This window comes from Oncorhynchus keta, unplaced genomic scaffold, assembly GCF_023373465.1.
Source record: "Oncorhynchus keta strain PuntledgeMale-10-30-2019 unplaced genomic scaffold, Oket_V2 Un_contig_10789_pilon_pilon, whole genome shotgun sequence".
Taxonomy (NCBI): domain Eukaryota; kingdom Metazoa; phylum Chordata; class Actinopteri; order Salmoniformes; family Salmonidae; genus Oncorhynchus; species Oncorhynchus keta.
The window spans coordinates 287,182-314,697 of NW_026277201.1; the positions used below are offsets into that span (position 1 = coordinate 287,182).

The 27,516-nt window shown below is 42.9% G+C and overlaps 1 protein-coding gene across 1 annotated transcript in view; it reads right to left on the reverse strand.

The window, feature by feature from the left end:
- LOC118373316 (espin-like) overlaps positions 1 to 27,516 on the reverse strand; it is a 112,001-nt gene that overhangs the window by 67,571 nt on the left and 16,914 nt on the right. The window contains 8 exon segments of the mRNA XM_052500495.1: positions 2,731 to 2,790; positions 3,262 to 3,466; positions 7,921 to 8,082; positions 13,569 to 13,843; positions 15,089 to 15,338; positions 17,716 to 17,847; positions 21,253 to 21,435; positions 27,009 to 27,195. Coding sequence (XP_052356455.1) covers positions 2,731 to 2,790; positions 3,262 to 3,466; positions 7,921 to 8,082; positions 13,569 to 13,843; positions 15,089 to 15,338; positions 17,716 to 17,847; positions 21,253 to 21,435; positions 27,009 to 27,195 — 1,454 coding nt within the window.

Below are 27,516 nucleotides of genomic sequence, written 5' to 3' on the forward strand. Positions count from 1 at the left end.
ATCGCAGGGCACAGGGCTTCTTGTGGATGAGCGGTTTGCTTATGTCAACATTGTGAGCAGAGTGCCCCAATGGTGGTGGTGGGGTTATGGTATGGGCAGGCATAAGCTACGGACAACAAAGACAATTGCATTTTATCGATGGCAATTTGAATGCACATAAATACCACCATGAGATCCTAAGGCCCATTGTGAGGCCCACTTTTTCTTTATGTATGTGACCAACAGATGCATATCTGTATTCCCAGTCATGTGAAATCCATAGATTAGGGGCCAATTAATTCATTTAAATTGACTGATTTCTTCATATTTCTTTTTTTTTAACCTTTATTTAACTAGGCAAGTCATTTAGGAACAAATTCTTATTTTCAATGACGGCCTAGGAACAGTGGGTTAACTGCCTGTTCAGGGGCAGAACGACAGATATTTTTGTTCAGTATAATATACGCTTGTACTTGCCTTTAAACAAAGCGTCAAATCGTTACAGCTCTGAAGTGCACAAGCAATGTTATTCAATTCAAAATGTTGGCTAGACAATTCAATTCTGTATGGCAAGTGTGAATGTGACTGAAAACTTTGATGATGCTGCTTTACGCCACTGTTTGTTGTAGCTACGTTAAATCTAATCACACAAGACATGGTATCGACAATCCTCACAACCAAGTGAAGAATCTTGCAGTGCGTGGCCCCCCGTCTGTGCTACATCATTTAGTGTGCGCACCACTACGTTGGCAAGACAAAAAAAAATGTAATTTGATTTGTCACATGTGCCGAATACAACAGGTGTAGGTAGACCTTACAGTGAACTGCTTGCTAACAATGCTTTAAAAAAGTCCAAAATTGAAAATAAAACAAATTAATGTAGTATACACCCTGGTTTAGGCAAATATTTTTATAGTGAAACCAGCTTTTGTTTTAGAGATTTACAACAGTAAATGGTTCTATTATTGTTTCACCTCACTGTTTGCTAGTAAACGTAGCTAGCTAGCTTGCTGGATATACTTGTAATTTACATCTGTTTGGAATCCTCTTGCGTCATGCATACCATTTTGTGAAATTGAAATGCATCCACGGTCAGAATCATAACCAATGTCAACCCTTATCAAATTATGTTACATAGTAAAATGATTTACAGTTACAAATGCGAGGCGTGGCACATGACATGTTAGCAGGTGTCAGGCTAACTAGTTAGCCAATTCCAGTCATGTGCTAATGTTTGCTAGTAAACCAAGTTTTAGGTGGCTGGTTGTAACGTTGTAGTTTGCTATTTAGTAGCTAGCCATATCTATGACTAAAAAGAGAATAGGTTAATTAAACAATAGAGACAAAAAAATGCAGATTGTAAAACATTATTTTTGGTCATACCTATGGCTACCGGTAGTTGTTTAGCTAAATTAGTTAGCTAGCTACCTAGCTAGCGAAGTTAATAAACAGAAAAATTACTTGATTTCCCTCCCACAATAACACAGTAGTAAGTTAGCCAGCAATAAACAATATGGGCTTCAGTAGATAAACAAAAGTTAGCTAGATATCACATTATGTCATCTGCCCTCATGCTGGCATCGGCCATAGCTGAGCTTCTAATGTTTGCTAAATCCAACCCTTTGTTTCAAATCATCTTTGCTATATTCAGGTTGAAGCATGTATGGTTGAATGTCACCATGTAGCTAATAGATGCTCCATCTTCGAATTCGTGTTGATGAGAGGAATCACTTGAAGCCATTGCATCTGGTCAGTTCATTCAGTTTTGCCCAGAGAATTGTTGTTAAGCCTCTTCTTCGAAAAAGCCCATCTTGGGAGAGGGACAGGGGCCAGAGCACGAAGCACTGCCCAACACAAGTTGTAGTCTTTCAGAGACTGGAAAAAAAGTCTGCTCATATATTTAACAATGAATCTGCTGATAGGAACATCGCTGAAAGACGTCTCTCTATCGAACAAGGACAACCATATCTGAACCCACAAACAGTTTAACAGCCTTCGCCAAATGCCTCAGAGCAAGGCCTACATCAATACACCGCAAGGCGTCGTAGGGTGCATCATTCTGCGGGGGAAGCCCTGACCTGCCTTCCTCCTGTGCAATTATGTGTGAAACATCTCACGGTCCTAGAAATGCCTCAGACATGATGACCACAAGTCCAGATTCCCCAGGGTGAGATTCCCCTTTAACTCCCTCTCGTCAGGAGGAAACGTGTGTTGCTGGGCTTATTGGGACTACTTCAGAAGATTCAGATAGAAATGTGTTGTGCAGAAAGGGTATGTTCAATGCTTATCTGCCATGTTATTGACCAGAATCATGTCTGCTCTGTATTGTACGTCTTTCTGTGACGCTCTAAACTTTGCACACACCTAATTTGAATAAGTTCTCTGGTCTCTTTGTTCCACACCCATCTATAATTACAGCTTTAATTCACTCTTATTACCTCTTTATAACCCATGTATTGCCCATTTAATACATGCATCAACCAACCAGGGTACAGCCTCTGACCACTTATTTGTTTAGTAGTTTTCTGCCTAATCGACTGTGTCGCCAATGACAAAGTCTCCAGCAGGCAGACGGTGAGACCAAGGCAGGTGGATGTGAAAGAAAGGAGAGGAAGAAAATAAAGGAAATGGTTTGTATGGGTTAAAAGAGAAGTCTTCTGCCCAGAGGGACAACAAGGATGTTGATTTGAGACGCACCATAATTGCCCATGAAGGGATAAATAAAGTTTAATTGAAGCCACTAGTACTTACTCTTTATCACCCTAAGTGGGCCGCCTTCAGGCTGAGGAGAGGGGGACAGAAACTCCACACCTTTAGGAGAGAGAGAGAAGAGAAGGGGACAGACAGCAGGTGTTCCGGAGGGCAGGAGAGGAGAGAGGGATAGGACCATTGACACAATTGAAGGAGGAAAAAGAGAGCTTGTTAGTAGACAACCGTAATAGAAGACAGATGAGTGTCAAATTCAACAGGACAAATCAAATATGAGAACTTTTTATCTCTATGGTTTTGACTATAGAGCGGCTGACATCATAGTGCTGACACAACGCCCCAATGCTCTGGAATGGAACAATTGAGAAGGAGTCTATTGACACTGGTTTTGCCATCTGTGAAACTAGCAAATGTAACATGAAAAAGAACATGTTCAGAATGGACTGCAGAGGAGAGAAGAAGCACAATGCCAGAAAGAAAGGAAGGGGTAGTGAAAAATAGAGAGGAAGTGAAAGCGAGGAAAGAAAAATTAAGAAAAAGAAAAATCAAAATATAGCAGGAGTGAATACTCACTTCCTGAAGAGGAGGAGGGGCGTCGCTGGTTGGTGCTGTACTGGAAGGTGGGCATTTCTGAGGGCAATGGTGGGGGAGGAGGGGGTGCTGGGGTGGGATTGCTGATGGGGAGTGGGGGCAGGGGAGGAGGGAGGGGCAACTCGGTGGTGCTGTTCTGTGGGCTGGGGGCGGGGCTGTCGGCTGACTCCTCCAATAACAGAGAACCCTGATTGGATCATAAAGAATAGAAAATGGTTAGTTCATATCCCACCAGCCAAAACATATAACATGAGGAAAATTGTAAGGGTTGCCTGTCCATCTTAAATATAAAGGGCACCATTTTGACAGAGTTCAAATGCAGAGATTTCAAATACTTGATCGAAAGCACATTTTTTCATTGAATTGCCTACATGGTACAGTTATCTTTAAACCCAAATCAATCCCTTGCCATGGACATTTGTGAAAATAATAAATGCAGCTAAAATTGTGATTTCACTTTTTTTTTTATAACATCTCCCCATTTTTGCAAAGTCAAAACATCACCCATTGTGATCTCATTCCTTGACAGCTGAGAGGAAATTGTCATAATGGTAGGAGCCAATGAACCATATCACTCCTGTCTTCACAGAAATACCTGCTAAGACAGTCCACAGTAGCTGTGCTTTGCTGGACCAATAACATTATTATAGTGGGAGGAGAGGGGGAGTAATACTGTGACAGATGTATGGTACTATAGTTGACTCTGAAATGACGGCTCAATTAAACATTTGCTGTCTTAAATCTACACAAAGACATTACACCCAGTGGGACTAATAATTGAGTTAATCTAGTGTCCTTCTGGGGTGTGGGGGGCATCTGTTGCTGTGAGTAATAGAGTAATAGCCCCCCACCCCTCCGCACCACCCCCCACTACAGCCTGACAGTGACACTAACACAGCTGTTACAGAGTTAATGGACCGTGCCATTTAACCCCCTTCCTCCTCCTCTTTTTACACGCGTGCCTGTCATTATGCCCCTCTTCCCCTATAATGAGGGGTCTCACGGGGGTCGCTCTCCAGCACGTGCCGGGCCCCAGCTGGCGATAATGATTAGCCGTGGGCGACGTGGGGCGCCATCTGTCCTGTCCTTGGGGACGCGTAGGGGTTAGGAAGCCCCACTGAGGTCCTAATTGGCTCAATGTAGATTACACCAAACTGATAGCCATGAGATTTTGGGCCGCTCCCTGGGGGGCCTGTTGACTGTGCGTGCAAGACCTGATTGATCCGTGTCTGTGGAACTATTTGTCTGCTCAATTGTTTCTTCTGTGTTGACCGCAAAAATTGACATTTATCTTATTTTATTTGAGACAATATTCTTTAGGTTTAGTGAGTACAACAAAACCATAAAGCCAACATAGATTAGACCTGAAGCAAGACATTACCTTTAAAAAGATAAAGCACAGGTTTATACAAATTCAAGTTTGCATTTAAAGCATTTCATTTCCCTGGTAGTGATGTGGCCAAAGTGTACACTAGTTGTCCTCCTTGCCTTTTCAAATCAGAGACTAAATTATACCCCTGGCCTATCAGTGACACGAAGGCATCCATTAAATGACAGGGACCAATTGAAACTAGGGATGCACGATATATCGGTGAGCATATCGGAATTATCAAAAAATCCAACAATGCAAAAACCGAAGCCAAAGCTGACGTGCGTACGTATATAATGTAAGTAGATGACGTAATGACGCCACGAAAAATAGCGCTACACAGAACAAAAGCAGAAAAATACTAAGCGCACACTTCCAACAAGTTCAAGTTGAGCAGTCATTCGAAAGAGTTCAGCGAGAAAACTCAAAAGGTGAAATCCATTAACGCTACGATAATGGAATTCATTATGCTTCTTGCTATGGGCGTCACGATGACATTTGGACCAGCGATGCACGGTGTACCCTCCGACACATTGGTGCGGCTGGCTTCCGGGTTGGATGCGCGCTGTGTTAAGAAGCAGTACGGCTGGTTGGGTTGTGTATCGGAGGACGCATGACTTTCGACCTTCGTCTCTCCCGAGCCAGTACGGGAGTTGTAGCGATGAGACAAGATTGTAGCTACTAAAACAATTGGATACCACGAAATTGGGGAGAAAAAGGGGTAAAAATTCAACAACAACAAAAAGAAAGCCTGCTCATTAAAACACATCAAATGTCTCTTACGAATAAAATGTAGGTTTGTTTTAGGAACCTTAGTATTTCTAACAGCAACAACAGCACAATGGTCACTTAAATCATTACAAAAAACACCAACCGCAGAATATTTATGTGGAACATTTGTCAATATCAAATCAATCAGGGTAGATTTATCTGGGCATTTAAGATTTGGGCGAGTGGGTGAGTTAATCAACTGGGTAAGATTCATAGAATTACAAAACATTTTTAAATCAGACACCGGCTTTAACCAACACCAGTTGAGATCACCAATCAAGATCATTTCACTGTAAAGAAGTTTAGACATAAGGTGCGTCAAAGAAGAAAATGCATCACCGAGAGCACAGGGGGTCTATAACAGCCAATCACAGTTATAGAGAGACGCTTTGAAACCTCAATATTCAAAGCAAGAAATTCCAACTACATATAGTTTCAGACTTTGCCACACTTACAGGGAATTTAGTTTTTACATATGTAGCAACACACCCACCTTTCTTAAAATGGTCTGTGCGATAAACATTGTAACCACTTATACAAATATCCTTATCAAAAACAGACTTGCTGAGCCAGGTTTCACAATTACATCAGCATCAAGTTGATTTAGCCCAAATCCTAACCCCATCAATTTTTGACAACAGGCTGCGTACATTTAAATGAAAAATACCAAAACCAGATCTTGATTTAAAATCAGAGTGGGTTTGGAGACATTGCATATCAAGGCCAGGGTTAGGTTGCACGTTACCTGATATCAACAAAAGAAGAATAACTAGGCACCTCGTTTAATAACCTTGCACGGCTTCTCTTTTTTAAGAGACCTACTGCAAGCGAATTCTACAAGTGAGTTTCCAGACAATACAAAACAGTCATTTAAAACCATTAGACCTTGGTAGTGACACAAATTCGTACTGTTCACATCATGCCACAAATACATTGGCACTTGGACGAGTGGACCGAGTGAAAATGGACGGGAGAGCACATTGTCAGATGTCATCACCCAGCGACAATGTTCATTTTCTCCAGAGTTCAGTAAAGTCAGTGCACAAAGCAATACCACGAAAAGTGTCATTTTTCTCTGACAAAAAAATTAGAGGCCAACGAAGGTACGGGGAGAGAGGGACAGTGTGCATGTATGAGTCTGAATGTGAGTGTTTGCGCATGTGAGTAGATTGGGTGTTGAGGTCGATAGAGAGAACATTAAGATTGTTGAGCTGCCACTGACAGCCAGGAGAAGAGCAAAAAGGAGTAGCTTGGACAAGACACTCCGCAGACGAAGGAGGAACTCAGGCCAGCCAGAGATGGGGTTACTTTGGTTAACGTCAAGTAATGAAGTGCTGAGTTGAGGAGGACCCGTGATCTTTACACCAGCAAAACTAAAACCGTTTGCACTACACAACAACGAAGTTACGCAACCATAAATAATTAGGTTATTAGTAGGTTAAAATGCACTAGCCACAGACAAATGACTTGACATGCTGTCATCTTGGAAATGGATATATTTAAAAATCAATTATGTTATGGAAGATGACCAGGGGCCAGCGGGCAGTCATCCTCCTGCACCTCTAAGTTCAAATCACCATGCAGTGCCTTAGACCGCTGTGTCTGTGTGTGTATGTTAACTATTTAACTGTGGCCTCCTGAGTGGCGCAGTACATCGCAGTGCTAGCTGTGCCACTAGAGATTCTGGGTTTGAGTCCAGGCTCTGTTGCAGCCGGCCAGGACCGGGAGACCCATGGGGCGGCGTACAATTGGCCCAGTGTCGTCCGGGTTAGGGGAGGGTTTGGCCGACAGGGACATCCTTGTCCCATTGCGCACTAGCGACTCCTGTGGTGGGCCGGGCGCAGTGCACGCTGACACCGTCGCCAGGTGTATGGTGTTTCCTCCGACACATTGGCGCGGCTGGCTTCCGGGTTAAGTGGGCTGTTTGGCGAGTTGGATGTGCTCTGTGTCAAAAAGCAGTGCGGCTTGGTTGGGTTGTGTTTTGGAGGACGTACGGCTCTCAACCTTCACCACTCCTGAGTTCGTATGGGAGTTGCATCGATGAGACAAGACTAACTACCAATTGGATACCACAAAATTGGGGCAAAAAAGGGGTAAAACATTAATTTTTTTAAAGAACTGTACTAGAATGCTTAAAAGGCTGCAAAAATGTAAAATATCAATATCGAGGTTTTTTGGCAAGGAAAATATTGGATATCGGTATCGGCCAAAAATGTCATATCGGTGCATACCTAATTCAAAGCATAGCAATACTGCAGCCCTTAAGCCCTTACTGCAGCCCCCAAAACAAATGTCTCCCTCTTCTACAGTGAAAACAGTACAGTCCTGGAGATGCTTGTGTTCCAGCCCAGTACACCTGTTGATCAACTAATCATGGTCTTAGGTCTGGACAACGATTAGTTTAATCAGGTCTATAGTGCTGGCCTGGAACAGAAGCCTGCACATCCAGTTTGCTCTGCAGGACTGAAGTTGGAGAAGCCTGGTTGTCTGGTCCCGTTTACCTCCTTGTTAGGCACCATGGTTCGGACCCCACGGTAGTCGACCGTGTCGCTACCCAGGGCTTTGTAGTAGTCCCCCGTGCTGGGCTGCTTGTTGAAGTTTCGAGACTTTCTGTTGGAGTCCACCCGGTGCAGCCTATCGTGGTTCTCTTCTGGAGTCAGTTGCTGGGTAGAAACAAGGGAGGGGCCAATGAGCAGTGAGTAAATAAATATGTTTGGGTTTGCGTGTTGTTTTTTTTGGCTTGCCATTTGGGTCTTTTTGAAATACTGACAGTGTGGCCAAATGTGGGGTTTAGTAGCTGTGTGGAAGGAAGACTGAGCTATAAAAGCTAGGTTAGTTCAAAAGTAGAAGATATTTTAAGTGATCAGATAGTCTTTTGTTCTATATGATATATGTTTAGGCAAACAGTTGCAAAGCGTAGACCACAGAACATTCACAAAATAAAAATAAGTCTTCATCGCCTAACATGAAACCGATCTCCACAAAAAGGACATTGTGTTTTGTTGACATTTGAGGGTAAAAAATATATAGTGTCACCTCTGGAGGATTCAGAGCAGAAGCAGCTTTAACAGCACCAGGAACAAAACTTATTTTCGTCTTTGCCTCTGGGTTAAAGCATCACCATTAATATTGCACAAAAGCCTTTTGGGATCAAAGAAAATAAGAATTCACATTTACACAGTTCCTGTTTGAGGTAAGAGAGCCCCCTCGTGACCTCACAGGAGGGGACAGATATCAGTAACAAGGCCCTCTACTGCATCTCCGGGCTGCTCCCTTTCCCATTCCTAGCTCTCTAGGCCACCTGTTGAGAAGAAAGCTCAGATACCTGACAACAGTTTATCCGAAAGGACCCATGTTTCAAAGATACAGTGCCTTGCGAAAGTATTCGGCCCCCTTGAACTTTGCGACCTTTTGCCACATTTCAGGCTTCAAACAAAGATATAAAACTGTATTTTTTTTGTGAAGAATCAACAACAAGTGGGACACAATCATGAAGTGGAATGACATTTATTGGATATTTTTTTTTTAAATTAACAAATCAAAAAATGAAAAATTGGGCGTGCAAAATTATTCTTTATGTAAGGCACTGTAGCTAGGCCTTTTCATGATATTTCATGATATTATGGGTAGTCCAGGGTTGGGGACAATTCCATTTAAATTCAATCAGTTCGGGAAGTAAAAATGTAGTGCTTTTCCATCTGTGTCTTTTTGGGGGTAGAGTATTTACCTAATGCAAACTATTGCATTAAAACTATTTACATTGCAAGTTTGACTCTAGCAAAAGCTGGGATGCGTCTGACTTTTCTTTCCATCTCCTCAACTCAGTTAAGCCACTTTTGGCCAGGCTTACTCAATGTGGGGAGCCTAAGGGTGATTGCTGAAGTTATGCTCACAAAAACATGTTGCACTGTACAAAACAACACATGGCACCCGAACAACAGTTTGAGGTAAAAACAGTTTCTTCTATTGGGTTCTGTACTTATCACTATAGACAGTAATATATATATATATATATATATATATATATATATATATATACACACACACACACACACACACACAGTATAACCAACCAGATACAGGATTATGCAATATTACTAAGTGTTATGCACATCATCTGCACATCTATCACTCCAGTGTTAATGCTAAATTGTAATTATTTTCGTCTCTATGGCCTATTTATTTCCTTACCTCCCTACTCTTCTACATTTGCACACACTGTATATTATTATGTATATAATAATATATGTATATTGTTATTGACTGTGTTTTTGGTTATTCCATGTGTAACTGTATTGTTGAATGTGTCACACTGCTTTGCTTTATCTTGGCCAGGTCTCAGTTGAGAACAAGTTCTAAATTGTCAAATCTAAGACCGGCAGAAATAATTGACCGACATCCCCAACGTCAGTGACCTCCCTTTGTATTGTCCTGTTGTTTCTTCTTTTCTCTTGTCCTTTGTGGCTTCATGGGTGTTTCTGCATTGTTGGCTCACGTCTGTTGTCAAAGACGAGGTCCCCAAGCAGCACTTTGTGAAGTGTGGGTGTGCCCGTGCATACACACAGTGGGCAATGCATTTTTCGTCATGAATCTTGTTCTGGGGCAGCTCTGCAGAGTGGTCACTATTTGTCACAGCCACAAAGTCATAAAACCTTATTTTAGACATAACCCTAACCACACTGCAAACCCTAATGCCTAACCCCAACAAAGTCTAAGACCAAAAAGCTCATTTTTGTTTTGACATTTTTGAATTTTAAATTGTTTATTTATTTCACCTTTAGGCAAGTTGAGAACAAGTTCTCATTTACAACTGCGACCTGGCCAAGATAAAGCAAAGCAGTTCGACACATACAACACAGAGTTACACATGGAATAAACAAAACATACAGTCAATAATACAGTAGAAAACTCTATATACAGCATGTAAGGCAATAAATAGGCCATGGTGGCAAAGTAATTACAATATAGCAATTAAACACTGGAATGGTAGGATGTACAGAAGATGAATGTACAAGTTGAGATACTGGAATGCAAAGGAGCAAAATAAATGAATAAATACAGTATGGGGATGAGGTAGATTGGATGGGCTATTTACAGATGAGCTATGTACAGGTGCAGTGATCTGTGAGCCCAGGTCAAGACCTTTTACAACATAGCCAATTTGGACTTTGCAGCTGGTCTATCTAAAGGGGTAATTGCTCAGTTCTGCGTCCAGGACAAGACTATAACCACCCTCAACCCCTCCCACCACACGGACAGACCCAGTTATCTGTGTTCATTTAGCTGTTTCAGCCTTTTGTTTTTACTTTACTGTGGTCAGCGTGGTCATGCTGTGGCATACATCTAGTTTGCATGGGCAACTACTAGATTAGATCTATGGTTGGCTTCTCATGGTTGCAGAAGCAATGAGCATTTAAGTGTCCCATCATACATTGTAAATAATTTAATATTAAAGATATGAGAAAGTATGGTCCCATGTTTCATGAGCTGAAATAAAAGATCCAAGAAATGTTACATACATACACACAAAAAGCTTATTTTCTCAAACTTTGTTTGAATTTCTTTATATCCCTGTTTAGTGAGCATTTCTCCTTTGTCAAGATAATACATCAATCTGACAGGTGTGGCATATCAAGTAGTGGATTAAACAGCATGATCATTACACAGGTGCACCTTGTGCTTGGGACAATAAAAGGCCACTAAAATGTGCTGTTGTCACACAACACAATGACACAGATGTCTCAAGTTGAGGGAGTGTGCAATTGGCATGCTGTCTGCAGGAATGTCCACCAAAGCTGTTGCCAGATAATTTTGTTAATTTCTCTACCATAAAACACCTCTAACGTCATTATAGAGAATTTGGCAGTACGTCCAACTGGCCTCACCACAGCGGACCACGTATAACCACGCCAGCCAAGGACCTCCACATCTGGCGGGATGGGGATGGGATGGTCTGAGACCTGCCCCTCGGACAGCTGATTAAACTGTGGGTTTGAACAACCAACGAATTTCTGAACAAACTGTCAGAAACATTCTCAGGGAAGCTCATCCGTGTGCTCGTTGTCCTCACCAGGGTCTTGACCTAACTGAAGTTCGGTGTCATAACCAACTTCAGTGGGCAAATGCTCACCTTCAATGGCCACTGGCATGCGGGAGAAGTGTGCGCTTCACGCACATCCAAACCTAACCTAGCCATTTCCAGACAGCCATTTCCAAGTTCAAGACGATTTAAGTCAACTTTAACTCGGCCACTCAGGAACATTACATGTTGTCTTGGTAAGCAAGTCCATTGTAGATTTGTCCTTGTGTTTTAGGTTATTGTTATTGTACTGTTGAAAGGTGAATTCATCTCCCAGTGTCTGTTGGAAACCAGACTGAACCTCTAGGATTTTACCTGTGCTTATAGCTATATTCTGTTTATTTTTATCCCCCAAAAACTCCCTAGTCCTTGATGAAGACAAGCATACCAATAACATGATGCAGCCATCACCATGGTTTAAAATTTGAAGAGTGGTACTCAGTGATATGTTGTGTTGGATTTGCCCCAAACTTAATGCTTTGTATTCAGGACAAAAAGTTCATTTCTTTGCCACATTTTTTGCAGTATACTTTAGTGGCTTGTTGCAAACAGGATGCATGTTTTGGAATATTTTTATTCTGTATAGTCTTCCTTCTTTTCACTGTCATTTAGGTTAGTATTGTGGATAAACAACAATGTTGTTGACCCATCTTCAGTTCTCATATTACAACCATTAAACTCTTTAAAGTCACCATTGGCGTCATGGTGAAATCCCTGAGCAGTTTCCTTTCTCTCCGGCAACTGAGTTAGGAAGGCCGCCTGTATCTTTGTAGTGACTGTGTGTATTGATAAACTCTCCAAAGCCTAATTAATAACTTCACCATGCTCAAAGGGAGATTCAGTGTCTTCTTTTAAAATGTTTACACTTCCACCCTTCTTTGTAAGGCAAAAAACCTCCCTGGTCTTTGCGGTTTAATCTGTGCTTGAATTTCACTACTCGATTGAGGGACCTTATAGATAATTGTATGTGTGGGGTACAGATATTGGGTAGTCATGAAAAATCCTGTTAACCACTAACTTATGTCATTTGTTAAGACCTGTGATCCAGCAGATACAAGAGATGAACTGATTTTGTACAGCCATGTATACACAAGTTCCTTTGCACAGCCATGAAAACCTGCATTCACAATTACCTTTGTCAACTGAAGGCTCTGAGTGTACCATCTCCTAATATGGAGTGGGGTAAGCTGGTCCAAGATTTGTATCTGAACTGTAGCTAAATTGTATCGGAGCTTCAGCTGTTTGAGCTTTTTGTTCTTATGGCTAATGGTCTGTTTGATTAGCTTACTGCACTGTGCTAGGATATTATCTTAGCGTGGATTCGAAAGGCAACCCTCTGTGAGGACTTGGCCATTTGTCACCAGCACCACGAGAGAACCTGGCAAGGTGTCGGTGTCAGTGTGCACTGCACCTGGGCCTGCCACAGGAGTCGCTAGTGCGCAATGGGACAAGGACATTCCTGCCGGCCAAATCCCCCCTAAACCGGACGACGCTGGGCCAATTGTGCACTGCCCCATAGGTCTTCCAGTCGCAGCCGGCTGACTCGAACCCAGAATCTCTAGTGGCACAGCTAGCAGTGCCTTGGACCACTGCTCGACTCGGGAGGCCTGGACAGCCATTTTTAGACTGGGAGCTCAATGTCATCAAATGGTTAGGTTGAGAGGAAATTGATCTTCTTAATTCCTGATTACGGCATGTTCTCTCAATGGACACAGAAGTCTTCAAAAAGGCTTCTTAATTAATAGGACTGCATGTACAAGTGACTTAATAGTGTGTGTGTGTGTGTGTGTGTGTGTGTGTGTGTGTGTGTGTGTGTGTGTGTGTGTGTGTGTGTGTGTGTGTGTGTGTGTGTGTGTGTGTGTGTGTGTGTGTGTGTGTGTGAGATTAGGGTTAGTGTGTGAGACAACATGAAGCCTTGTGTGTGTGCAAGTGAGAGCTTGACAGTGTGTGTGCGCACGTTTTAATCTCTACACCAAGGATTGGTTAATAAAAACAACAGGACTGTGTCCCTTGAGGAACCTGAGTTGTGCCCTTCTGCTTTTCACCAGTAAAGGAAGAGAGAATGCTCACCACCTCCTCCACGTGCCTCAGGTTGCTCTTCGCCTTCAGATAGATATCGGCTGAGTCCGCGGGGGGCTGTGGCAGAGGGTATTCGGGGGGAGGCAGGAGCGTTTGGGAGGGGGAGTAAGGGGGAGGGGGCATTGGCAAGGCCAGCAGGGGTGGGGGAGGCGGCTGAGCGGTGGCGGCGGGCTCCTTGCACTTGGGAGCTCCGGGCTCCACGTCAGGGTTGAGCATATCCGTGTAAGTATGCATGTCATTTATGGCCGACTCCGCTGGGCCTCCGCCTGCGACAAGGACACAATGTGTCAGGGGTGAGATGGATGAGGTAGCTATAGAAATAGCTAGAATTCTTTGAACAGACATCACCATTCAAGTCAATGGGTGGGTGATGGGTGGACTAACGGCTGTTCTAGGAGTTCTATTTCTAAGGACATAGAAACACCCAGGTTGGGTATTGCACATTATAGCTGTTGGATGATTTTGTTTCATCCACATGCTTTGCGCACCTGGAAAAGCACTATAAAATCCATGACCTTTTTCCAATAATAGTGCAGGTGTGGAACAAAAGCCTGAACGCCCAGTAAGCTCTCCAGGATTGCGTTTGGAGACACTTGGTTTGGATGCAGTGGTTGATTCACAAACAGATTATTTATCCTACCTGCCACTAGAGGGAAGCACTAGTATGGAGCGCTGTTGTGGCATCATACAAAGGAATGCAAATTGTTACATGGAATTTGTTCCAGTCAGATGAGTGGTGGTAGTTCCCACAATTGTTATGATAATAGTGTACACATAACCAAATCGAAAATGTCATGTTTGGGGTCACACACACACTCTAAAATTGGCTAAAGTGCAAACTGTTTTCATACCAGGCTAGGAAAATCCTACAAATAGTGTATTCATAGATCCTGGCACCGATTGCCTCACCATAACATGAACATTACTGTGTAATCTTAACTATTGTCCTTAATTCAATTTTGCTATAGTTCAATCCAGCTAGTTCAGAAAGTTAATGTGTGTGAGGGAGCGTGTGTCTGTGTGTGCACGAGTGTGGGGTGCATGTGTGTGAAATCTGGGGTGTGGGCTGGGGTGCATGTGTGTGAAAGCTGGGGTGCGTGTGGGGTGCATGTGTGTGAAAGCTGGGGTGCGTGTGGGGTGCATGTGTGTGTAATCTGGGGTGCGTGTGGGGTGCGTGTGTGTGAAAGCTGGGGTGCGTGTGGGGTGCATGTGTGTGAAAGCTGGGGTGCGTGTGGGGTGCATGTGTGTGAAAGCTGGGGTGTGGGCTGGGGTGCGTGTGGGGTGCATGTGTGTGAAAGCTGGGGTGCGTGTGGGGTGCATGTGTGTGAAAGCTGGGGTGCGTGTGGGGTGCATGTGTGTGAAAGCTGGGGTGCGTGTGGGGTGCGTGTGTGTGAAAGCTGGGGTGCGTGTGGGGTGTGTGTGTGAAAGCTGGGGTGCGTGTGGGGTGCGTGTGTGTGAAAGCTGGGGTGCGTGTGTGTGTGTGGGGTGGGTGGGGTGCGTGTGTGTCTGACCAGTGGGGGCTCGTGATGAAGGGGGTGAGCTGCTCCGCTTTTCTCGCATGCTACACTGGCTGGAGTTGGCTGAGTCGTAGTTGGACTTGGTGCTGGAGGGCGAGCCCATGTCGAAGTGGGCCGGTTGCTGGGTCTGCCGCGACCCCGCTGGGGACATTGTGTTGTTGGGGGATGACAGGCCCATGTCGTGCTGCTTGCTGTACTCCAGGTCGGCCGATGGGTCCCTGGAAAGCACGCGGTGTGCCATACTCTGGATAAGACAACCACAACGAGGGGTTAACAAAACAAGGTCAACTAGGAACCGGGGGAGGGCAACCTAACTTAGACTGAAAAGGTAAATTTCCTCAAGAAAATGAGTGTGCTTGCTTGTCTCGGGGTGTGTTCAGTGAAGTCAAACATTTTGAATGTTGTATCGAAATGTAACAAATAGAGTTGACACAACTTCCTATTCTACGCGACACAACTTCCTATTCTACACAACGATAATCGTCTCTTACACATGATACATTTCTATCTTGCTCTACACACTCAAGTTGTACAACTTACTGTACAATGGTTCCTCCTTTAAAAGTTGCATCACACTGCGAGACACCTTGCATGCTGCTGCAGCATTCTGTGGCACATTATGTATTTGTCAACCATTTCTTCTGTTACTGCTAGTTTGACCACCAGAGGGCATCTTTGAGAAGCATTTGATAGTATTCTGTATTGGCATTACCAGAGAATTTAAAACAAGTCAAAATGAGGCTCAGTAGTGTGTGTGGCCTCCACGTGCCTGTATGACCTCCCTACAACACCTGGGCATGCTCCTGATGAGGTGGCGGATGGTCTCCTGAGGGATCTCCTCCCAGACCTGGACTAAAGCATCCGCCAACTCCTGGACAGTCTGTGGTGCAACGTGGCGTTGGTGGATGGAGCGAGACATGATGTCCCAGATGTGCTCAATTGGATTCAGGTCTGGGGAACGGGCGGGCCAGTCCATAGCATCAATGCCTTCCTCTTTTGCAGGAACTGCTGACACACTCCAGCCACATCTCAGCTCGGTAACTAATGGCAGTCTCACTACCTCTGGCGAGCACATGGAGGGCTGTGCGTTCCTATAATTTCCACCTGTTGTCTATTCGATTTGCACAACAGCATGTGAAATTTATTGTCAATCAGTGTCAAGTGGAGAGTTTGATTTCACAGAAGTGTGATTGACTTGGAGTTACATTGTGTTGTTTAAGTGTTCCCTATATTTTTTGAGCAGTGTATTATCTTTACATTCAAGCTGGATTCAGGGCTCCCCCAGTTTAACTAAAAATGTTGCTGTGCGACTAATATCTTTTATTTTGGGAGCACTGTGTATATAATTGCATAACAATATTACACCGCAACACTTCTTCACTGCTCAAACAAGACAGGCTGAAACATTGTGTACAAATCATAATGCTACAAATGTTTAAATGTAGCTAATTAAATCACATGCCAGGCACACAACCAATCCCTTTTCAAGCAAACTTTCCCTCAGACTTGTGCTGCCCCTTTGTCAGCTAAGTAATGGCATTAGCTAGCTAGCAAGAACAACAAAATGCGGCAGAATTGAAGCTTTCCTTAGCAAAAAACTAATTATGAAAATGATCAACCACAACCAGAAGATGGACAATGTCAGATATCTGCTACCGATCCACCTCAGAAAAAAATCAAAGATCTACATGTTTCGAGAGGGGTGACTTCGTAAATTCAAGTGGCTAAGGAGGGATAAAACTACACACTGTCGTAAGTGTGGGGTAAAAGCAGCAGGGAAAACTTATTTTGCTTCTGGGTCCAGCAACCTAAAACACAAGTCATTGCTAAAACATAACTTATGCCAAAAGCACACCAATTTCCTGGACAAGTGCATTGAGGGAAGGGGGCAGGAACAACATCACTACGTCTACTACCAGACAGCCGTATTTGACAGGGAACAAGCCGGTGAACAGGCAGCTAACTCAGCTACAGATTCAATTGAACACCGCTTACTGCATTGCCAAAGAAGATATGGCTTTTACCAAATTCAGACCCATGTTACTCATGCAGAAAAATGATGGATTACAAATCCAATCAAAAAATGGATCATCAATTTGTAAGTCGCTCTGGATAAGAGCGTCTGCTAAATGACTTAAATGTAAATGTAAAAATGTAAATCAACGTATGGAAATGAGGTATCCTGTCAAACAGTTTACAAGGTTATTTAATTCACCTATATAAAATTGTTTGATGTTGCACTTTTGAATACTGTTATTAAAAAGTAGTTTTTATTCTGTCTTGCCCACTCTAGTGAGTTCTACATCAAGGTAACATTTGATGACAATTAAGAATGATAGGACAGTCATTTGCAGTAAAAAAAATATTTTAAAAATCTACATTTTTAACTGGTGCTTCTTACTGTTGAAGTTCGGGGCAACAGTGCTACCATGAAAAAAGTTAATTTAGTGCCCTGGCTGGAATAGACTTAATCTTCCTCTCATCTAGATAATCCCCCCTACCTACAAATTTCACCTGGGTTGTATTCATTAGGCACCAGTGGAAGAAAACGGACTACATTTCATTTTCCGTTGAAACAATTTCACTACAGTGTGTCCTGTCTAATGCATCCTGTGTCTCACCATGTTCTCAACAGTGCACAGGTACTTGGCACACTGGACGTGCCCATTGTACTCTGCCAAGTCAGCTGACGAGAAGCCGTCCTGGTCCCGTATGCCCAGGTCCACCCCATTCACCACCAGGATCTGACAGCACTAGGAGAGAAAGAGAGAGGGGAAGGACACACTGAACGGACAAAACTTTGTCCGTTCTTTTTAGGAGTAAGCCAAATGTCATCCGTAGGTTTGGCCGTTATCCAGATTGTCAAACCTTAATTTCGACATGTTGCTAACCAGGGATATTTGGTAATACTGGCACTGAACACAAGGGCCACTATTTTCAAGCCCCACTGACCCTCTGAATCCAAAGGTTAGCAATGCTAACAAGTACATGTAAAATCCCACAGTGAATGCTAGCTAAATGCTAACATGCGCATTGCAAAAATGTTATACAGTCTCTGACAAACCACTTGCAGGACAGACATCCCCAGCTCAAAGTCATACAAGTAACAAAAAAAATGCTACTCACACAAAATAAATGTTTGACAGAAGGTTCTTGATCCAGGAGAGGATTCTCTGCTGTCACCTGGAGAAGCTTGTTTTTTCAAGAAGCTAACCACTTAGCTAGATAATTAGCTACTAAATTTGCTAACCAAATGCACAACTTCAGAGCATTTTGCACATTTTATACCGTTAACTTAGTCATATCTGGCTGGCAAACCTTTAGTTGTGAATTCCATACTGTAACTAGATCTCCTGGAGTGCTGCAACAGTGAGTGATCCGGTCTGTGACAGGTGAAATGAAGAGTCTGCTTTATCTCTGTAACGGCATTCTTCCTCCTCTGGGGAGGAGGAGTAGCGAGAAGGATCGGAGGACCAATGCGCAGCGTGGTAAGTGTCCATAACATATTATTTATTTTAAGATAAACTGAACACTATGAAATATAAAACAATAAACATGAACGAAAACCGAAACAGTACCGTACGGAAACAAACACCCACAAACCAAAAGTGAAACCCAGGCTACCTAAGTGTGATTCAATCAGAGACAACTAACGACACCTGCCTCTGATTGAGAACCATACTAGGCTGAACTCAAAACCCCAACATAGAAAAACACTGCCCACCCCAACTCACGCCCTGACCATACTAAATAAAGACAAAACAAAGGAAATAAAGGTCAGAACGTGACAATCTCTTAACGCAGGTGTTCCCAAACTGGGATACGCGCAATGTCGTTGGGGATACTCCAAATAAAAAATTTTTCCCACATTTTCAAACAGTCCATTTATATTTTCCAACGAGGCTATACATTTGGGTGAGGTTTTTTTCCTCGCTTTAGTAGCCTCGTTTCACTGCCAAAAATAAAATTTAGAGACACAGACCAGCTCTACTGGTAGTAATGCTACTACTACTAGGACATCATACTGCTACTACCACTAGGACATCATACTGCTACTACCAGCTCTACTGGTAGTACTGCTACTACTACTAGGGCATCATACTGCTACTACCAGCTCTACTGGTAGTACTGCTACTACTACTAGGGCATCGTACTGCTACTACCAGCTCTACTGGTAGTACTGCTACTACTACTAGGACATCATGCTGCTACTACCAGCAGTACTACACCTGCACCTGCTGACGACACAAGTTATTCTGCTTCCACGACCACATCCAATGCTAGCATAAGTAATTCTACATTTGTTGTTAGCCCAGCTAGCATGGACACAGATGCAGCTGAAGAGCTACTGCCCCCTTACCCAGGAAATAACTGAACAGACACGGACGTTGGACCATCGAAGAGGCGCACATATGATGAGAACAACATTGATTTTGGGTTCACTTATATTGGGAGTAGTGCCTTTCGTCAGCCACAGTATGTTATATGTGCAAAAGTACTCTCTCACAACTCAATGAAACCTTCACTCTTACACAGATATTTAGAAACAAAACATGCCAATTTGAAAAATAAGCCATGGTAGTCAAGTAGTATAAAAGCAACAGATACAGTTAATAAGAAGGGGCTAGAAGCGTCTTATATGGTGAACTACCGAGGGGCTAGGACAGGCAAGCTCCATACTATTGTGGAGGACTTAATTCTTCCTGCTGCCGCAGATATTACTGGGACAATGCTGGGGGAAAGGCCAAGAAAACTACACAGACATTATCTTCAAACACTAGTGTTCACAATGCATTAGTGACATGGCAAAAGATGTTTTGAAACAATTACTGGTTTGCATACAAGCCAGTGAATTCTATGCGTTACAGCTGGATGAGTCAACAGACGTGGCGGCCCTGGCACAGCTCCTGGTGTATGTCTGTTACGTTTATGCATGGTCAGTTAAGGAAGACATCCCCTTCTGCAAACCACTGGAAACCAGGAGAGTTTTTAAGTACTGGACAACTTTGTGACATCAAATGGACTTTGGTGGTCAAGATGTGTTGGTATCTGTACTGACGGCGCAAAAGCCATGACAGGGAGACATAGTGGAGTGGTAATGCGCATGCAAGCAGTTGCTCCCGACACCAGGTGGGTACACTGCAGCATCCACCGAGAGGCTCTTCCTGCCAAGGGAATGCCTGACAACTTGAAAGAAATTTTGGACACTACAGTGAAAATGGTTAACTTTGTGAAAACAAAGCCCCTGAACTCTCGTGTATTTTCTGCACTATGCAATGATATGGGCAGCGACGATGTAACGCTTTTACAACATACAGAAAAGTGCACTGTTTATCAAGCAGAAAAGTATTGACATGTGCACAGTATTATGTAGAGCCATGTCCACATGGAACTCTATTCCATATCAAGTAACTGATGCAAGCAGTATAAAAATACATATTCTAGAACAGCGGGGACTGTGAAGAGACACGCTTACACACACATGATAAGACACGCAATCTACACACACACACATGGATTTTGTATTGTAGATATGTGGTAGTAGAGTAGTGGCATGAGGGCAAAGAAAAGTGTTTTGAAATGTAATGTCATATTTTAAATTGTGTATAACTGCCTTAATGTTGCTGGACCCCATGAAGAGTAACTGCTGCCTTGGCAGCAGCTATTGGGGATCCTTAATGAATACAAATACAGGCATGCGGCTCATACTCATAGCAAACATACAGAAACCAAAAACAGCAGGCGAACATACTAACAACATCGTCAACGAGAGAGAGAGAGAGAGAGAGAGAGAGAGAGAGAGATGGGGAGAAGGAGTCAGAAACAACTGCAAAAGAGACGGAGGAAGAGAGAGACAGTGACAAAGACAGCAACACAGACGAATGTCAGCTCATAAAAAAAACAACTGTGCGTCTAACCTTAGGGAGACAATATCAACTTTCCGCTCTCACTCAAATGCATGGTGTAATGGGCTCCCTTGGCTATTTCTGGATTTGTATGAAGTTACCTGTTCGTAATTCCCATCCCACTTGCTGTCTTGACTAGCCTCACACACAGCCCTATACGGTGTCTAACCCCATTGAACCATTGTCATGTGTTCTCCTACAGATCTCTCCCTATGGACGGTTATAAACTGGCAACCCCCCCACCACACACACCTCCAGCTCCCCGTTCTCGGCAGCATCGTGTAGCGGCGTTCCGCCCCAGCTATCGGTGATGATCTCGCCACCGTGCAGTAGCAGCCAGCTGAGCACCTTGGCATGGCCGCGGCTGGCGGCGAAGTGCATGGCCGTGGCACCGTCACAGTCCCGGTCTGACAGGCTGATCTCTGTGAAGCTCATCTGCAACGGATAGTAGAGGCTGAACAGTATGTAGCGCCAGCTGCCATTTGGTTCGGTAACACTTTGTTAGAAGGCTCCCCTTAGTTTATAGATGTTCAACTTCCCACCAACAAATTGGTATCCATTAACCCTAACATTAAGCATTCTCTATCAACAATTGGTAGTGGATGGGTGTTGCTCTGTAGACTAAAGAGCTTTAACTTCTTTGGTGTAGGGGCAATATTTTCACGTCCGGATGAAAAGCGTGCCCAGAGTAAACTGCCTGCTACTCAGGCCCAGAGGCTAGGATATGCATACTATTAGTAGATTTGGATAGAAAGCACTGAAGTTTCTAAAACTGTTTGAACTATGTCTGTGAGTATAACAGAACTCATATGGCAGGCGAAAACCTGAGAAAAATCCAACCAGGAAGTGGGATATCTCAGGTTTGTAGTTTTTCAAGTGATTGCCTATCCAATATACAGTGTCTATGGGGTCAGATTGCACTTCCTAGGGCTTCCACTAGATGTCAACAGTCTTTAGAACATTGTTTCAGGCTTCTACCATGAAAGGGGAGCGAATAAGAGCTGTTTCAACAAGTGGTCAGGCTGAAAGCCTTTAGTTTAGCCGGTTGGAATATTATTGAAGATTTATGATAAAAACATCCTAAAGATTGATTATATACATCGTTTAACATGTTTCTACGAACTTTAATGGACATTTCTTGACTTTTCGTCTGGATTTAGTGTCCATGACTTGTGCATTTGGATTACTGGACTAAACAAAAAGAAGGTATTTGGACATAAAGATGAACTTTATCGAACAAAACACACATGTATTGTCTAACATGGAGATCAGGGAGTGCCATCTGAAGAAGATCAAAGGTTAGTGATTAATTTAATCACTATTTCTGACTTTTGTGAGCCCTCTCCTTGGCTGGAAAATGGCTGTATGGTTTTCTGTGACTAGGTGCTGACCTAACATAATCGCATGGTGTGCTTTTGCAGTAAAGCCTTTTTGAAATCGGACACTGTGGTTGGATTTAGAATAAGTTTATCTTTAGAATGGTGTATAATACTTGTATGTTTGAGGAATTTTAATAATGCGATTTCTGTTGTTTTTAATTTGGCGCCCTGCAATTTCACTGGCTGTTGTCGAGGTGAGTCACTAGCGTTTCTAGCGTCCCACTTGTACCGGAGAGGTTAAGCACTTAGATTATGTAAATCAAATGTGTTATTGTTGTGTATGTATGCGTACATGTATGTATCTGGTGGTGAGCTGCTAATAAATTACTAAAACACAAGGCATAATGTGCCATTTCTACTACAGGAACAATCATTCCTGGTTTTCTGGTCAAATGTTGCGTATGCATGCATGCATACAAACAGTATTTTCACAGGTCACCCCCCAAAGCCAATTCCTCCTTTGGCTGCCTTTCCTTCCAGGTCTCTGCTGCCAATGACTGGAACAAATTGCAAAAACCACTGAGCTGGAGACTTTTCATAATTTGCTAATAAATTTATAAAAAAATCCTACAATGTGATTTTCTGGGTTTTTTTCTTCTAATTTTGTCTGTCATAGTGGAAGTGTACCTATGATGAAATTTACAGGCCTCTCATCTTTTTAAGTGGGAGAACTTGAACAATTGGTGGCTGACGAAATACTTTTTTTGCCCCACTGTATCTCCCTCACTAACTTTAAGCACCAGCTGTCAGAGCAGCTCACAGATCACTGCACCTGTACATAGCCCATCTGTAAATAGCCAATCCAACAACCTCATCCCATTCATCTTCTGTACATCTATCACTCCAGTGTTTAATTGCTAAATTGTAATTATTTTGCCACTATGGCCAATTTATTGCCTTACCTCCCTTATCTTACCTCATTTGCACACACTGAATATATACTATTTTTCTAATATGTTGTTGACTGTATGTTTGTTTATTTCATGTTTAACTCTGTGTTGTTGTTTGTGTCGCACTGCTTTGCTTTATCTTGGCCAGGTCGCAGTTGTAAATGAGAACTTGTTCTCAACTAGCCTACCTGGTTAATTAAATAAAGGTGAAATATATATTTTTAATTCAAACGTACTTTGGTGCGAAAAGTGCAAATCAATCCGAAGCATGGAGTCCTACAAACCTGACTCAGTTACACCAGCTCTGTCAGGAGGAATGGGCAGAATTCACCTAACTTATTGTGGGAAGCTTGTGGAAGGCTACCCAAAACGTTTGACCCAAGTTAAACAATTTAAAGGCAATGCTACCAAATACTAATTGAGTGTATGCAAACTTCACATGGGCAGGTGATGAAAGAAATAAAACCTGAAATAAATCTCTACTATTGTTCTGATATTTCACATTAAAATAAAGTGGTGATCCCAACTGACCTAAGACAGGGAATTTTTACTAGGATTAAATGTCAGGAATTGGTAAAAACTGAGTTTAAATGTATTTGGCTAAGGTGTATGTAAACTTCCGACTTCAACTGTATAAAGGTCCCACAGTTGACAGTGCATGTCAGAGCAAAAACCAAGCCATGAGGTTTAAGGAATTGTCCATAGAGTTCCGAGACAGGCATGTGTCTAAGCACAGATCTGAGGAAGGGCACCGACACATTTCTGCATTGTTGAAGGTCCCCAAGAACACAGTGGCCTCCATCATTCTTAGATGGAAGAAGTTTACAACCACCCAGGGCCTTTGTCACAGATCTAGAGTTCCTCTGTGGAGATGGGAGAACCTTCCTGAAGGACAAAGATCTCTGCAGCACTTGACCAATCAGGCCTTTATGGTAGCGTGGCCAGACGAAAGGCACTCCTCAGTAAAAAAGCACATGACAGCCCGCTTGGAGTTTTACCATGAGAAACAAGATTCTCTGGTTTGATGAAACTAAGATCATGCTGTTGGGATGTTTTTCAGCAGCAAGGACTGGGAGACTAGTCAAGATTGAGGCAAAGATCAATGGAGCAAAGTACAGAGTTCCTTGATGAAAACTTGCTCCAGAGCGCTCAGGACATCAGACTGGGGTGAAGGTTCACCTTCCAACAGGACAACGACCCTAAGCACACAGCCAAGGCAACGCAGGAGTGGCTTCGGGACAAGTCTCTGAATGTCCTTGAGTAGCCCAGCCTGAGCCCAGACTTGAACCCGATCTAACATCTCTGGAGAGTCCTGAAAATAGCTGTGCAGCAACGCTCAACATCCAACCTGACAGAGCTTGAGAGGATCTGCAGAGAAGAATTTAAGGAACTCACCAAATACAGGTGTGCCAAGCTTGTAGCATCATACCCAAGAAGACTCAAGGCTGTAATTGCTGCCAAATGTGCTTCAACAAAGTACCGAGTAAAGGGCCTGAATACTTATGTAAATGTGATCAGTTAGGTTATTTCTTTTTTTAATTAGCAACCATTTCTAAAAAACTGTTTTTGCTTTGTCATTATGGGGTATTGTGTGTAGGTTGCTGAGGGGGAAAACAATTTAATCAATTTTAGAATAAGGCTGTAACGTAACAAAATGTATATAAAGTCAAGGGGTCTGAATACTTTCTGAAGGCACTGTATCTCTTCAATTTGACTAATAAGTAGACAATAGGCTGTTATGTAATGTGTAAAAAGTCAAGGGGTCTGAATACTTTCTGAAGGCACTGTATGTCCTTTATGGTTAAAAGGGTACTGAAGTACATGTAGGTCTGTGGCATCATGACATTTTGTCAGCTGATTATTGGCATGCAAAAAACTGCCAATCTCATGGTAATTGACCCTTAATTAGCATAAACATGTTTAGCATCTCCAAGCCTCCACTCATACAAGCCGCTGATGTGCCTTTTCTACATTCAAAAATAAAAAGTATTAAAAAAAAATCTATTTCATAATACACCATTGCAATAATCCCATTATTTTAGGCAGGTCTAAAGGAACATGACATAAATGTATTTCAGAAGAACAGAATATGAGCAGGCCTACTGTATGTTATCTGGCTATGGGCCATAGGCTGCAGGCTTGTTCAATTAGCAGACAAGATATGCAACCAGTCCTCTGCCATTATATTATAGTAAAAATAATATAATTGAAGTGAATAAAATGGAAAAGGACATTTTATATATTTATATTCTGGAGCGAGTGCGCATATGAAGTGGCTGTGTTGAGCGTAAAAGGGATCATTTCAAACAACTCTAAATCTAACATATAGAACCGATTTGGCAACTTCAGTTGTGAATTATACAAACCTTAAAATGCCTTTATATATATATATATTTTTTTACACCTTTATTTAACTAGGCAAGTCAGTTAAGAACAAATTCTTATTTTCAATGACGGCCTAGGAACAGTGGGTTAACTGCCTGTTCAGGAGCAGAACAACAGAATTATACCTTGTCAGCTAGGGGATTTGAACTTGCAACCTTTCAGTTACTAGTCCAATGCTCTAGCCACTAGCCACCCCATATATGGGCTGCATGATGCAACTATAAGCTATTGATGATTTGAGAAAGTCGCAAGAAAAGCTTCCCTCAGGCTGCACATGCTCTTTCATCAAGTGATCGTACTTTCACCCATCAGACTATTCTCAATTCAAATGTTGTCTTTACTAATATATAAAATGAGTTGCGATTTAGAATGGCCCATTAGCAAAGGGTCAGGTGCAAAAAGACATGTCATCTGTATGCAGTCAAGAGTGATTGGAGGCCGCTTTCCTACCAATTCATTTTTCAATCATGTTGGATAGTCTACTTCGGCCTAATAGTCTACCTCAGCCTCTCGCTACGTGACAGGTGATATTCCGCCCAAACTCATGGTCGTGAGATATGATGTAGCTAAAAAGATAAATGTGTGGGCCTATAAATAATGAAAATATAAAAAACATCCCTTTTACTAGGTTTTTTAAAATCACATTCACTATAATGGTAGGCTAAATCTGTAAGCCACCATGCACAATCAATGAACCAACAGCATTGCGTAGACCTAGACATTCTCTCCCAGACTCATGAATAGAAAGTTAGGAGCATAGCATAATGTAACCAGTCCATCCAGTATAGTATAGGACTATCTATACTAGGACCTGATGGAGGGACAGTAGATCCCTGAGTACCAGGCCATTAGGACCTGATGGAGAGACAGTAGGTCCCTGACTACCAGGCCATTAGGACCTGATGAAGGGACAGTAGATCCCTGAGTACCAGGCCATTAGGACCTGTTTGAGGGACAGTAGATCCCTGAGTACCAGGCCATTAGGACCTGATGGAGGGACAATAGAGCCCTGAGTACCAGACCATTAGGACCTGATGGAGGGACAATAGAGCCCTGAGTACCAGGCCATTAGGACCTGATGGTATTTAGAAAGTTGGGTACTACCAAAACATGTCCAGAGTGCATAGGAGGGGATTACCTTGACTCAACGGTCACGTGGATTTTGACTGCGGTCATGATTCATGACTGCTGTTGTGGCAGTAATACAGTCACTGCAACAGCCCTATGTACACCCACAGTGGATTTATGTAGTGCTTGTCTAGGACTCAAACACACAATACAGTACAACACAGTACAACAAATACAGTAGAAGAAATGACAAAAGCAGACCGTATGAATCAGGACAATGACCTACCAGCCAGACAATGACAGTGTTATGGCCCATTTGGGCAGCAGCATGCAGAGGTGTCATCCCGTCATTGGCTCTGATGCTTGGCTCTGCCCCGCAGTCCTTCACCAGGTATTGGACGACCTCCAGGTGGCCCTCCTGGCAGGCCAGGTAGAGGGGTGTGGCACCATTCTTTGTTTGGGAATCGACAACGCTAAAAGAGGATTAACAGACCTGTATTCAACTTTATTGAATTAATTACCATGTAAAATTACATTGTGATTCTTGAACAACACCCAAAATAGTTGTAAGACAAGAAGAGTGTATAAACATGTATCCGGTTGCCAACACTTGGGCATTAATGCTATTCGTGGGGGGGGGGGTCTGAATACCCAAACTAATCTAATCACTGACAGGTCAACCATAACTTCATAACACCCTCAGATTGGGCTTGGTCAAAGTTGGAACCCTAAGTAGCCTTTCCATGAGGCTCCAGTCCAAGTCACCGTAACTGGGGGAGTATTCTGATTAGCAC